General features: G+C 38.2%; 1 protein-coding gene across 1 annotated transcript; it reads right to left on the bottom strand.

The window, feature by feature from the left end:
- Positions 1-4,779: 4,779 nt before the first annotated feature.
- Positions 4,780-11,272, bottom strand: LOC103774032 (catenin alpha-3-like; the record flags this gene model as incomplete). Its single annotated transcript, XM_008941415.1, has 2 exons — positions 4,780-4,983; positions 11,009-11,272. Coding segments are annotated over 2 exons (468 nt in total), but the record flags the coding sequence as incomplete, so codon positions are not given.
- Positions 11,273-15,773: the final 4,501 nt, after the last annotated feature.

Here is a 15,773-nt window from a genome sequence, read left to right on the forward strand (position 1 = left end):
TCAGATTCACATACGTCTCAAATCCAAACATGTCTCACATCCCAAAGCTGTGGACACAAACCTGTCCCAAAGCCACAGGCTTCAGAGGACCTTCAGGGAACCCAAGGACATAAAGCTCCAGCAACTGCATTCCCAGTGGGATTCAGGTATGCCCTACATGTCATACAGGTGCTTCACTGCCACCAACAGCTTCATCTCCCTTGCAGCACCACCCCTAGAGCAGTCCACTGCTCTCTGCCACAAAGCAGATGAGATTTGTAGTCAGTCTCAGCTTGGCCTGCCCTTAGGCTACGCAGGCAGCCAGGGCTTGACTGTCAGTATCCTAGATATGGAATATAAATACGTACAATGTGGTCAACTTCAGTCCACTTCCTGATCTGTCCTCAAAATAAAATGTATCATTAGTCTCCTCTCAGTTTCTTTGATGTCTCATTAAGAGCCTGAAAGCACTACTGGCATAAGAGGATGGGTTTGGCTCTGCTCCTTGCCACACACACCGTATAGCTGTGGCACAAGCAGCACAGGGATGCCCAGAACTACAGACTGAATTACTGAGTTGCTGCTAGTTTGCACAGTCACATGTTTCTGTGTATTTTGTGTGAAATATTCAACAAGACAAATTATTATGTGGCATTGGTGTTATTCAAATCTGTATGAAGTTGGCTAATGCATTTAAAAAGAACAAAGGAATATTGGTTTTATAAATGTATTTTCAGATTTCAATGTTTCAGATTTTCCTTTGAAACTGTTTTTAAATAAAGAAGTATTTTTAAATATAGAGATATGTAAAACCATTGAAAATTACAATGAAAATGCAAACTATTTTACTGATATTATTTTACAAAAAAAAAATTAGGTAATTTTAATATAAAGATGCAGTTAAGAAACAAAGATTTTTGAAATACACAAGAAAAAATGAAATCAAAACCTCTCAGAAAAGACAAAGTATATTGTCCCAGTATACATAACAGTGTGTATATATATATACACACACATCCTACTAATATCCAGAATAAGCTGGCAAACTTATGAAGTCCAAATATGATTAAACATTCCAAAAGTAAGGAAACTAATTCAAGAAAGCAATTATCATGCCATCAGTATAGCTGACATTTCTTTACCAACCATTTTTCAGCCTCATCTGAAGTGATCTTTATTCAAACCCACAGGTGGGTGCAGAATAGTTATCCAGACATACCCTCCCCTTTTAATGATGGCAGAGAAAGCAGTGCCTGCAATCACCCTAATTGCTCCTCACAACAGCCCATTTAACCCACACTCAAGCACAACTCTATCCTCCCTTTTGATCACCCAGATAAGTGCATATCCCTCCTGTGACTAGGAGTAAAAGCAGACAGAATGCAAGAAACAGTTGTTGGTATTGCTGTTCTCCAGTCTACTCAATAACTTTTCATTTTAAAGGATGAGCAGAGACAAGACAAGAGCTTGTCATTAGGAAAATGCAAGTGCTTATTACTTGAACAAAATGACTGCTCCTATGGATACATTATTGCACCATAGCATCATTCTGCATTGATAAGCTATCCAAATTCACAGTAGTAATTCCTGCTATTTCATGTCTTGAAATGCAAATATATCTCTTAACAATACATGCTTATGAGTAAAATTCAGAGAGAATAACAACAGTACACAAATAATTCTAAGCACCAGAAGAAAAACTGTTGCCTTTCAGAAGAATTATAAATATATTTGCAATTTACTATATGTCTGAATTACTTTGTGAACAGAAAAAGTAAAAGCTTCTTGGAGACAGAGTGGGTCTTTATTAGTGTAGAGAACATTTTGCTTAACTTTCCATTGCATCACCTCACTGTGGTATAGGTTCAGTGAAGGACAACCATTTACATAAAAGGCAGTATCTGCTGAAAAGATGTTTATCCCAGCTTGCAGAAAAAAAACTTTAAATTTTATCACTGACACCAACAGGCCCTTGATTTCACCCAATGTCCTTAAGGCTTATTAGAGAGTTTGAATAATTCAGAGAAAAAAACAAACAAACAAACAAACAAACACACACACACACACAGAGGAAATTGGGCACCACAAAAGCTATATTCCTTAGAGTGTTTCAAATAGGGCTAAATCATAAGTTCCTGTACATTTGTTTGGGCACTGAGGGCTAGTTTCAAAAAAACGTATGATGCAGAACTTGAACAAAATTTAAGCAAAGTCCTTGGGAATGACCCTGTTAAAGCCAAACACTTACCAGGCAGGCCACATCTACCATCAGCACCAGACTCAGAGGCTTCAGAGATACACTGGATGTTACTGGTGTCAGTGGAGCTCATCGAGGATTTGCAAAGGTGGCACTTGCTGTGCATGCTGTGTCTGAAGCAATGCAGCTCCCACTAGCAACACTCAGGTAGGAAGAAGCCTTAACAAAAGTGAATCAAACCAATATATCCCTTTTATATCCATATGCCCTTTACAGATAGAGGGCAAGGAAAACTTTCCACTCTCACGTACAAGCTGTGGTACAGAGACTCTGTCTCTCATCCTGGGCACAGGGCACAAATATACCATGAGATAAGCTCACATGAAGTATTATGCAGACAGTGCAATTGCCTGTGCAGTGTAACAGTGTTCCCAAGGAGAATCACAACCTGATCCTTAAATTGCACTATGCTAACAAAGGGCTGCATAATTTTTATAGCTCATTCAATTCGCAGTCTTAGTTTATTGAATTTATTAATAGAGGAGCCCAGAAGACAATGATAAATTAGTACAGTCTCCTGGATCTATCATGTATTCTTCAGTGAGTTACCGCTGTGAAATAAAGTAATGAAATCTGATAATCTTCTCATGGAAAAACCCTACGTTATTCAGGCTCAGTAACAGCCATAAACTATTCTTGGTGAGAGTTTTTCCATTGAGATCAATATTAATTGTATAAGCAGATCAAGAGCACTGTAAGAAACTAAAAGCTTTAAATTCTCTCCTGACATTTAACCCGGTATAACACCTCATACCTTTAAATCTTTTGTGTTTTTTCCTTTCTGCTTCCTTCCTCATTTTTGCCATATTGTGCAGACCACGTTCTGCAACAAATTATAATACTGTCCCTTTTTGCCATATTTAAATAGCTGCTTCCTGACTTTCTCAAGTTAGTGGAGTGGGTTATGTATTCTTCTTTTCCCCTTTGTCTGCATTATGTAAGCCTAAAACTACAATTACCTCTGAAATTTTGTTGCAATGGTCCATAAATTTAAGATCATTTGACTTACTGTCATGTAATTTTACTCCTGAAAACGAAGAATTCCCATAAAGCATTCTTGTGACAAATCCACAGTGATCTTCAGAGCAAATACGGGTTGCTATACAATACATCTGCATCCTCCCACATGCTCTGGCTACTACAAGTTAGAACCACAGAATCATTTAGGTTGGAAAAGACCTTTCAGATCATACAGTCCAACTGCTAAACATGATCCACCCTAAAACAGATTATTGCAACAGATACCTGCTATACGAAGGTATCAAAGACTAACATCCCACTCTAACCAGAGCTAAAGAAATCCGAACTAGCTAACTCATCTATAAAGCACCAGCAGAGAGGTTCAAGAACCATGTTGCACTCCACAGAAACTGCAGCTAAGTGTTTGAGTAAAAATATGAAAGCATCTTTAGCTGGTATAGGGACTGAAAGAGCAAGTAACTGAACTCACACAAAATTAAATCAATCAACTGTATATTCCACACGCTTCTCAATAAATAAAAAGTATAAATAAATACAGTATCTGTGAAATGAAAGAAAAAAAAAAAAAACACAACATTTTGTATGCATCAACTGTCTTAGTCCCTACACTTCATTATCCTAGTGACAATAGGATAGGACAAATAGTCTCATAAGAACACCTTTGGACTGGGTTAACTAGAATGACTTACAGATTATAAAGAGCCTTCAGCTTCCCAGAAAAGAAACAAATAACTATGCCAGGCAATTATCTCTCAATGTGCTTGAAGAATCATTCTGAGGTATCTTTAGATAAGAATAGTACGTCTAGAGAAAATACTTCCAAGGGAAACATATGGTATTAACACTGTGCACCCACATATTAACAGTATCCAAGTTTTCACCATTTTATCATTTACCTGCCAGACATGAGTAGTGCCAAATTCATATTTTAAATCCAATAGTGTTTTTTTTAAAACACAATCAAACTATATTCCTTTCCAAAAATTCACAGTTGAACTGGCCTATAAGCATGCCAGACAACCCAGTTTTGGAATGTACCAAACAGTCCTAGCTTTCTAGCAACTGGTATTTCTATTTTTGTAACTTGGTGCTCTTACACAGGTGAAATGTGTGAATACTGCACTTTAAAATGATACCAACAGATCACTTACATTCTAACAAACTGTTAGATTGCTGCATTCTACAGGAACAAGATTACCTTTTAAAATGGTGGTCTAGGAAGTGACATTAGGAAGAAACTCACTGCAAGCATCTGAAGGATTATGAAGGAGTCTGTTCAGTATTACTGACAGTTCACAATAAGCGTAAAATAACCTAAATGTGCACAATGTAACACAGCATTTTCTACAGACTGTATAATGTGATTTGTACTCATTCTGGGGATCCATATTTAGCTTTTTCTTAGATTTGTGTAGAAGAACGCTCCTTTCAGCCTTTTAAAGAGCATGTTGAGAAATATAGGTTAAACTAATTTACACTCATTTTAGATTAAATTCTAATACGCACTAAACCAGGCTTTGAGACGTGCACTGGAAAAAGGAAAAAAAAGTGTGACTACCCACATTGTTTATGTACTCGGAGAGCAGGTCCTGGAGAGCCTGGCGGATGGCGTTGCACTCGGCGATGATGCGTTCCCGGTGGAAATCCCGCGTGCAGGAGGAGTCCGCTAACAAAGCCGCTCCGCTGATGATGGCCTCCAGGCGCTTCTCTAGGGACGGACGTATTTGCTCTTCATTCACTACAAGAGGATCCAGGATAATTAAATTCTGGAAAACATTAGGAGAACAGGTAAGAAAAGTAAGCCCCGCTAGAAGCTGTTGCTTTATTTTTACTTGCATGAACTCCAGTGACATCATTCTTCCTAGACTTGCAACCAGACCCTTTCCCCTGAAGCCTCCAAAATACTTCTGACCATGACAGACTCCATTCTCCCTACTGAAGCTATGTGTACAGGTCATCTGCAGACAAAGCCAAGTTCTCTCTGCCACTCAGAACTCAGCAGTTCTAAGCCCATGCTATCAGATCCCACTGGCCTGGACACAGTGCTCAGATGGAAACAAAGTTTTGCAGCCAGGGCTGGTTCACACCTAAGCAGCAGAGAGAACAAGTAGAACAAGATCACGTCTACATGCAGGCCATGTTGACATCTTATCACTACACCTGCCTTGTCTCTGAGCCCTTCCTCTGTTTCCTACTTTGGTGCATAAGATTCAAGATTTTCATCCTTGGTTTCAGCCTCTCCTATACCTGTACCTTGTCCACCTTTATAAATAAGAACATATTCTTATCACTGTAGGATCTCTTTGGTCTATCAACCTTCGTAACATTCTAATCTACAGCAAAAATCTACTACATCCATATAAGAAAAGAGCTGAGGCCCAGACTGCCAAGTTCACAGCCATTCAGATTATGTCTTAAAACAGGCAACTGTGTGCCACATTCCCAAGTTCCCAGCCAGCACTGTTTCTCCTCTCCAAGTTTTGTCACTGTGGTCATAAAAAAAGTAATCTTTCAAACTCCTTCCTGTCCCTGTGTACCCTTCTCTGGGGTCACCTGTCTTCCTTATCCTCCCATACAGTGGGCCTGTCTTGTATATTTATCTTGTAAATTCTTAAAAAGAAGATAAGTTATACTAAATATCTTATACTTAGAAGATATATCTTATATCTTATACATAGAAGATATCTTATACTAAGCTTGCAACGTCTATGTACAATTACACTGTGTATGAGTTTACTACTCAGTAGCATTCCATGTTTCATCCCACTACCTCAGACCAGCATCTCAGCTTTGTTTGAAAAACGGGTTCAACACCTACAAAATTTAGTCTATTAGAGATCAGGAGGACCTCTGGATTAACATCAAACCTGCAGTGCTAGCTCACAGCTGAGAATGTTAAACCAGATTACATGAGCAGTCTAGTTCTACCCATTTTTAGTCCAGCACAATCACACACTGTGGCAGGAAGTCACTTGCTGCTGCCTTCAACAGGCTGAACATGGGCAAAGATCAAAACAGCAGCTTTTAGTCAATGATTGGTTTTTTCAAAGGACATAGACAGAAGTGTCAATTTGCTCTTCAGTAGCCAAGGTAAACAAAAGCAGAGACATCTCTTTTGGCATGATAAAATTAATCCTCCTTGTGTGTCAAGCAAATATTCTGAAGAGAAAGAAAAGAAGTTATATTTTCATGAAATGTGAACATAAGTATATTTGAGCTTCAGAATTTAAAGAAATTCAAACTAGTAATTTTAAATATAACTGAATAACTGAAACACTGTCAACTCTGACCCAGATCACCAAACCTATATTCCACCTAAATCCATTTTCCTGTTACACGCTTATGTAGTTCCAACCATTCAGAAAAAATATTAAACAAGAAAATTATGCCATATACCCATCAGTGGAATTTAGGTCAGGTAAATCAGAATATATCTGTGCTTATCCAGTATCTGCCGGACTACTTGTAAGCTGGAAAATTTTAATTATTCTTTCAATTTAGATTTAATATCACAATTTCAGGTACTGTCTAGCCTAGGCAATTCTAACAGTGGTGTAAGGGTTCTATTAGAACATTGTAAGATAAAAATTTAAACAGCTAGGACAGGGGACTTCAGTCACCTTGAAATTTTCTTCTTGGTTATTATTAACATTCTTTACACATTAGGTATGATTTAGGGAACGGAGGCCTTTGTTAAATGTTCAATCCTCCCATCTTTTCTGAAATAGGTAAGAACATTTTTTGAGACAGCTGGAAGATTTTCCAGAAAAACTACAGGAGGAAAAAAAAAAAAAAAAATCAGATTTCATAATGTGAATACTTCCCAAGGAAAATACTGCACATTCTTTCTGCATTATGGTGTTGTTCAGATGGAGCCCTGTATTTCCCAACCTGCAGGATCAGTGTAGGTTTCTAAACATTTGACCTCCACTACTGTTCCATTGTGCTGAAGTTCTGCATTGCATTTGTCCTCTACAAGGAAGAGAGAAGAAAAGTGGAGATTTTGCCAGGGTCTGGCAGACTCTGCCATATGGCTAAAATCTAAATAAAAGAAAGGGTTTTTGGTCAGGATGAAGATGGCTTGCTCTTCTCCTTTGAAATTTCTCCATATACACCAACTGCTTGCTGGCAGTGGATGGAGTAAGACTGGCTCTCCAAGGCAAGAACACAGGAAGTCATGTTGTTCTTGCAGGCAACTTCTTAACTGCCAATTTTTAGAGCCAGGCATGACAGGAGCAGTAATCCATCTCTTAACATTGCCATCAGAAACCTTCATTCTATAACAGCTGCTTCCATAGAAGGAAGAAAATACACCTGAAGACACTTTTCCAGAAAGGTGAAAGCAATAAGATACCATTTTTTCACAAGGATAACTTAGAGACACATTATGAGCACCAGTACAGGGCTTCAAATTTTTTCTTCATTTTTTTCTCTTTGCTGAGCTTCCATATAATAGTGAGTTTATGGAAAACTGCACCAAATTTACCTGATGACAAGCTAAGACACTACATACCTCAACCACAACATGCATTGCAAGAAATGAAAATGAAGTAAAAGAAAATGTAGAGAACTGTATTTTCCTACATAACAAGTATTTAATGACTGCATTATCTATGCCTCCATTAATTTAGCTATATCCAAATTTAGCAAAATCAAGACAGAGAAATCTTTTACTTAAATAACTAGCATATTAGTACAGATTTGGAAAACTACATAAAACTATTCATTAATGTTATAAGTTCACCTTTTTAAACTTATACTCAATAGATAATTTCAAACTAATCTTGTATATGAAAGACTCATCCACAATGATCTTCTAAGAAATGACAATGGAAAGTGTCCTAAGACACAGTCAGTTTCCAAAGGTCAGGGCATCATTTCTGATGTGGAAGACAGGTTTACTTCTCTTAGAGATTTGATACTCTGCCTCCCTTATTCATATTACTGTCCTTAATACCAAAGTGTTCTGTGGTACCTCACCTCTGCTGGAGTTGTGCCACTTAGCCACTATTCACTGGAGCACTGTTGTGCTCCTACAGCTCAGGTAAGCACCCTCAGCACTGGGCTATGTGTGCAATGTCCATCATAACGTAAAATACAGCTGCCAAGTAGATTATTGAAGTGTTACTACAGAAAGAAACAGCTTCATGGACTGTGGCAAACCAAGACACATCTGAAGGCTCCAGCCAATTAGACATTTAGCTACCAATTAGCCATTATGCTTTCAAATCTCGGAGGAAATGGGAGTATTAATGTCTTCCTTCAGGAGACAGTTTGTAGAAAGTTCATGCAAAGCTAGACAAATATCTTTAGCTAGCAAATAGTACCACCAAGAAAAAGTTACTGCAGTTCATCTCTAAATAGTAATAATTAAAAAATCTAGACAATAATAACCATGAAGGTAAGACAAGATTCTGCCCCAGATTAAATTCTTCAATCAGTTTCATCAGCTACTCATGACGAGTACATCTACACAGAAACAGCAACAAGCAGTCTGGTGGGTTTGCTTTAACAGGGCTAAAGACTGGTTAGCTTGAAGTCTTAAGACTCAGTGAGCATTTCAAAGGAGTTAACAGAGTCTGTATTTGCTCTCTCTTTGGTCTTCTCTCTGATGAAAAAGAGGGATCATAAGTATCGAGAACCTTGGTTATACTTTCCTGACACTCTGGCCTGATTTACAGTGTTTTGATGTTTCGTATGTAATTGCTCTGCTAGACAGCCATGGTCGTTAAAGGGCCACAGAGCAGATGAACATGCCAACAGAGGCAGATGTGCATTATTTTGTGAGAAACCTCTTCCCATTTGGAAGATGCAAGATGAGTCTAAAGACCCTAGGTAACCTGCACCTAACATGCTCTTTTGATGCAGACCTTAATAGGCAATTAATTTTGTAACGTTACAATTTTGCATTTATTTATGAGTGACATAGTAGTTATATGGAGCCTTTAAGAGGAATTCTTGAGAATCTACTGATTTAAGAGTCAGCTGCTCTAATTTTACTGGCTGTTTCCTCACCTATAAGTAACTTCCACGCTGCCAGCACTGGCAAAGAAAAAATGACATTGCAAAACATCTAGATACTAGATTGTTGGGTAAGCCCTGTGATACATTCCCACACTATAAACATTTAATGAGATTTGTTCCCAACAGACTATTTACTACATCAATCTATTTCATGGCACTGTATTTGCAACAAGAAGATAGAGCAAAGGTTATTTCAGGTCCTTAGCAAATAGAACTTTACTGTAAAGAAAGAAAAGTGCAACCATCCAACTCATAAAATCATTTTAAGAAGCTAAATGCTCCATAAATTGTACTTTATCTAACTTACACAGCTTCAATTCCCATTTGTGTTACCTAGATAAAAATACATTTAAAAATCCATAAACAAATGGCTTTTTACAACTGTCAGACTTTTATTTTTTAAGCTTCCAAATAAGATCAAATTCAGTCCAAAAGACAATTTCTTCCATTTTGTGATTATCACAAATCTTAAATTTTAAAACAATAATAAATTTAATTTTGGAAAAAAAAAAAGTTTATATGGTACTGCTTACATGGAGTGAAGATTAATTCATCCAGAGTCAGAAGATGCAATCCTTTTGTCAAATTTTGTTTAAAATATTTGTAAGTAAACCAGGTAAATAATAGCTCTCATTTAAAGTATATCAATGCAGAGTTTCATTCAAACAAATCTTGTATTACTCTTAAATGTTTCTTTTTTCCTCCATTTATTACAAAAACTGGTTAGAAACTATAATTTTAAAACCCAGTGTGAGAAGTAAGGACACATGACACAATGCAAGTGTAGCCTGATCCTTTGGGGGGGTAAAAAAATTTCAGAATCCACACTACGCCCAACTGAGTGGTCTGTTTTGATCAATAAACTGCCACTACAAGATTTGTGTGGTATTTCAGTGCATTTCTCTAACCTTTCATTGGAATTTTTAGACAAAATCTATTGCCATCAGTCCTAACACCAATTCTCCTAAAAATCTATCAACAATATTGGAGTTCTAGGGCTGAGATCTAATAAGGTTGGGAATTTACAACCAAGAAGATGCATATTTATGCATCCAGAAACTCTCATTCCTTTTGTCAATCTGAGTGTACATCAGCTACCTGTGTAACGTCATCTACAGCAAGACTTTCACCATTTTTGGTAGGACAATGGAAAATAACACTGATATGAGCCAGAGCAGCCATAAGAAAAAGGAAATGCTTCAGACAAAAGCTTAGGATCAGGTCAGGACTAGAGAAAGGACTGAATTTCTCCAAGTATTCCCTTAAATACTGGAAGTAGAAATGCACAATTTGAGAAAGCATATCAGTTACACCATTTTATCTCATGGTAATCAGAAAACACAATTAGGTTTCTAAATCCTTCACTTATATAAATCACATAATGATCCCAATTACCAGTTTTGCAGTAAAAGACTTCAGTTTGCATTGTACTAGTCAAATGCAGTCACGGTAGCAGTGATCACCATAATCTGATAATCCCTGTTAGCTGTGAACTAAACCCATGGGTTCTCCTCACTTACCCAAGCATGTGTCTGTCTCCATCATCAGTGACACACTTGGAACTAACACTTCCTGCTGTTCAAAGGAAGCCAAATATTGAACATACATGAAGAATTCATTCCAAACTCTTTTGGAACTAGGACTAAGCAGAGTATTAATTTCCAAGACCTTTAGGTCTGTCACTTCTGACAGCAATGTCTTTTTTTTTTTTTTAAATATATATAAACCATTTCTCAAAATACATTGCAATCTCACACATTTACATACCTCAAGCTCATCAAGTGCACTTCCAAGAGTAGCTGTGTGAGATGCAGGTTGTTCCATTTTATTTCCAACTCCTTGGGAAGCATTAGAAATTGTATCAAGAGCATTCTGTATTTCATTGCAAATTGAATCCTTGCTGGCTGTAAGGGATGCAACATCTGAATGTTCCAAACAAGCTGAACATATTGAATGTAGGAGAGAGGAATTTTCCTTCAGGGATGCACGTGCTGCAGCAATCTCATCTCGTTGATTGCTAGATTTCAAATCCTGTCAGCAAAAGAACATGCTGTTCATTTCCAAAAGCACTCGAAAACTTCAAAACTGACAAGAAATGTATAACTTTTTTTCTCTCTCTCTCTATTCTGTTTAAGGAAACATTGAGTTAAATTCATCAAAGGTGGTGAGAATGGGCTACATCAGTACTTACAACTGAATCATCTTTATCTCACGAGACATTAACAAAGTTTGTGTATAGCAACCCAAATTGTTACTGTGTCTTATAACCAGCACCATGAACTGTCCATATTTAGCTGTTTTTTAAGCATAGTTTTCCTAGGAGAAAACCAGCCTGGAAATTAAGTGTCTTTCCTCCCAGCCATGTCTTTCTTTGTAAGCAATAGAGAAGGACAGATGTGCAGACAGGGTTAAGCAAGGATTTCTGCTATTGTTGTACCTAAACAAATTTCTGTGTTTGCTTCCCTGCCCCACCAGCATATGTCCTGAGCATATGGGACACCCATATAGTCAACATCAGGATGATACGGAGCCTCCTGTCTCACCCTGTTTTACTCTAGGCATTCTCACTCTCCTTCTGCATCTTGTCCCTTAGAAAAAAAAGCCTAGTAGATATTTGCAGAATGGTTGAGGTGAAGGAGACCAGTTAACAGGGGAAAAATAAAAAAGGAAAGGAAAAAAAAACTGCATCAGAACAATAAAAGCCTGTGGCACCAGCTTCAAATGATGAGAAGAGGCACAATGAAGACTGAACAACAAAACATACAAAACTGCTCACAGCCTGCTCTAAAGCAAGCTTAAGCCTTTCTAATTATTCTCCTTTGCAATGCCTCAGTTTCTATACACATTAGTTACAAAGGCACCACAGCATCTACTTCTCACTGCATCAAGTTTGTAAGTTTATGGCTAAAGAACAGAGCATTCAATATGAAATGAACCAGTCCTATGTTTTTAAAATCTCATTTACTGCAAGATGTGCATTAGACATAGCATTGCATCTTACTTCCTCAGGCTAACTTGGAAATCTGAGAGACACGGTAAACAAAAACACACAAAAATGAGAGAGAGAAAGAGAGAGCACATTAAACAAGCAGACAATGGTTTAACCCACTGATCATCCCAATTTGAAAACTCAATTATTCTCTTAGGCATAATACTTAATATATTTTTACATTGTCAATAAACTAATATAGAAATCAATTTTCACTGTGAAGGAATGACTTCATTGCCCTGTGTGTTCAAATCTAAATACTAGTGCACCTACAACTTCAGCAAAGCATCTACAATTTATGCAGCACACTCTCAACAAAAAGTGTAACTTGTTTTTAAACACAGACCCTTGTTCTCATCAACCAAGCTACCCTTCCTACAATTATGCTGCAAGACAACAGAATGCCTTCTTTTCTCCTGTGCTGCAAGGAAGCTACAGACCTAGAGGTACAACAGCACGTTAATACAGCACTTCAGTCTAGCTGCCTTATATTCTCAGCCATTTCTTACTTTGCTGCATCCTATGCAAACAATCACATGTCCTTCCAAATTACTTTTTTTCCTCCCAAACAGTACTGTCTAACCAAGAATAAGGGGTTCATAAAAATTCCAAAACTAGCAAACCAGTACCACAAATGGGTACTGGTGGCACAGTACATGGGCACTGTGCTAAATTTGAATGACTTGCACACTTTTGGACAAGTTTCCAAAACACAGCCATAGACTTTAAAAGGTCTGAGCATTCAGTGTGTCAAACCTGGCTGCAATGAAAGTTGGACTGAAATAGTCTGTTCATATTGATCCTTGCCCAAAAATACATATACAACTTTAGCAAAGAATGCAACAAGACAATATGCTATTCAAGCATATGAAAGAATCATACAGGGGACAGTATGTACATAGAGGATTGAAATATCTATAAAACACAGCACCAGAACAAGAGCAGGAAAACACAAACTAGGACTAAGTTTTTTCTTACTCAGAGACTGTTTTAAGTGAGGACAGGTGATCTTCCATCTGCATAGAGGCAGAAGACAAACAGGACTACAGAGAAGAAATTTTCCAAACCAGTTCTTACTCCTCCTCTCCTCATACCATAATACCTGAGCATCTATAGTTCATCCAGCTATGGTATTACTGAGCTTTAGCTCATTTTTCTTTTTCTTTACAGTTTACCATTTTTCTCTTATTCCAAATTTTTTTCAGACTAGTGTACTATTTCCATTGATCTGAGATGTGTTCTTCTATACTAAGTCAGCAACTGAGCTTAGGTATGTCACATGAGATCTGCTGACATCAAAGATAATCCTGTCCCCAACTACTGCCAATCTAAGAGGCCCACGATAGCGATACTTCCCCAGGCTGCTGTTCCAGCCCCCACCCCAGGACATACTATTATCTCTTCCTCACGCCTGCTTTTCTCTGGTAAGAATGGAAAATGAATAGGTAGTCACAGATTCCCAGCTGTGGTTTACTCCAGCCAAACATCGTGAATGGACAAAAAACTTTGAATTGAAAACTTGAAAACTACCTTTTATGCTTCAGTTGCACTGCTTCAACAAGAAGACTAAAAAGGAGAAAAAAAAAAAAAAAATCTGTTCTTTATCACACTTAATAGATTTAAGGTTTGACAGATTTTAAAGCCTTTTGCCTGTCAGGGTCCTGAGAGCACTACTAGGCCTCAAAGGCCCTGCCCAGCCTGAGCTGGGGGCTGCACCCACACCACACCCTTGGCCCTGGAGCCCCAGTTCAGCTCACTCTGGGACCTCACTTGGGTCCCTGCCAGAGCCATGTTGCAGCAGTGCTGGTTTCTACCTCAGCCACAGCTGCCCCCGTGCCATGGGCCCGCAGTTCAAACCTCAGCCCACAGGCTGACCTCCTGAGCTCACCGTGGTGCTTCTGAGAGATCACTGAGCTGTCTCCCACCTGATTACCCTCACCAGGCTTCAGCCCTCAACCTGATCCACAGACTGACTTCCCCACTTGTCTTCTGACCCACCTCATCATCATGAACTCTCCTGATGATCTGAGCTCTTGGCTGAACCCAGTTACCATCACTTGGCCTACCCGGCTCACCATGATGCAGGGCAGCGGGACAGGGCCCTGGTGGGTGAGGCCTGTGTCTCAAAGAGCAGTCAGCCCTCCCCGCAACTCCACAACACCTTTTTCTAAACAGATAAACATTTACCGTCAGCAGAGATCACCTATTAAAACCTCTCATAAAGCTGACCCTGCCTACTCTACAAAATGCTACATTTACATGACCTAATTGCTCCTTTCCTCCACATTAGGCTCTTAACTACACTTCTGAACTGATGAGCTACACAAGTGATTGTAACCATACAGAAGACAGACAAAAACACACCCTGGAAAGACATCTGACTTGGGATAATGGCTTTGTTGGCACAAACGAAACATCACTGGATAATAAAGCTGTACTACACTGACCATAAAAAGGTCACCTTACGCATATTCACAGCAAGTCAAACACCCCTGAGCAGGTATGCCAGTGAATTCAGAATGGCACTGAATCAAGGGAATTTGCTTGAAAACATACTTCTGCATTTCGCATTGACCAAATCAAAATCCTGCCATTATCTCTAGAAAGCAAATGACAAGATCTTACATTATCATAGAGATGGAAACTCATTAGAAACTGATTTTACACATATCTTGTCTGCTACTTCTCAGAGAAAGCAGGTATTCACAAATATTTGTTTGCATTTGGGTTCATTTTTTTGTTTGGGTTTTTTGTTTGTTTGTTTTTAAATACATAGGTTTCAAGAGATCACTCTAGTCCAAACAGGTACGTGAAATAAGTTAACACCATTATACTCCAGAAATGTCAAAATTTTGCCTTTTTCATTTCTTTTCTCCTATAGACAGACAATGCTGAAACACTGGCAGTTCCCCAAAACAAATGTGTTCTGCAGACACCACAAAAGTAAGCCATTTTAAGAGATGTATCTCATAGACTGACCAGGTCTGGAGACAAAATTAGGAAACTATCTTCACGAAGCAGCAATACAGTATGTGCTCAATTGTCAGGTATTCCAAGCCAACTTTCCACTAAGGAAGTCTTAACCGGCCTCTAGATTTATTTTTCCTCACTTCAGAAATTATCAACAGTTCTTAGCATGTCACATTAAACTCTAGTACAGTATGTATATGGAGTATGTAAACACCATATACACACACAATATATATATAATCTGTATGACTATAACGTGCAGAAAGTTTGTTTCCATCAGACTTATGTGTGAATACAGAAAATGTGAAGCGTTACAGTACAAGGTCATGTCAATTTTATCATAGAACTAAGCCTTAAGTAATACCCTCTGCCTCTAAGCTGACTCTGCACTGTCTTTCTAAAAACTTAACTTTCAGTCAACTCAGGACAAGCAGGAAACATATTTACAGGACTGAAGTTCCCAGAAGAAGCCTTGCAGCTTTCTATAGCTAGATCTATTTATTATTAATCATATTCAAACTAATATATAAAGCCATAGCAGAGCAAAGCTATCTTGTACGAAATATCAAAACC

This window comes from Merops nubicus, unplaced genomic scaffold (assembly GCF_000691845.1).
Source record: "Merops nubicus isolate BGI_N331 unplaced genomic scaffold, ASM69184v1 scaffold25615, whole genome shotgun sequence".
In the NCBI taxonomy this organism is placed as follows: Eukaryota; Metazoa; Chordata; class Aves; order Coraciiformes; family Meropidae; genus Merops; species Merops nubicus.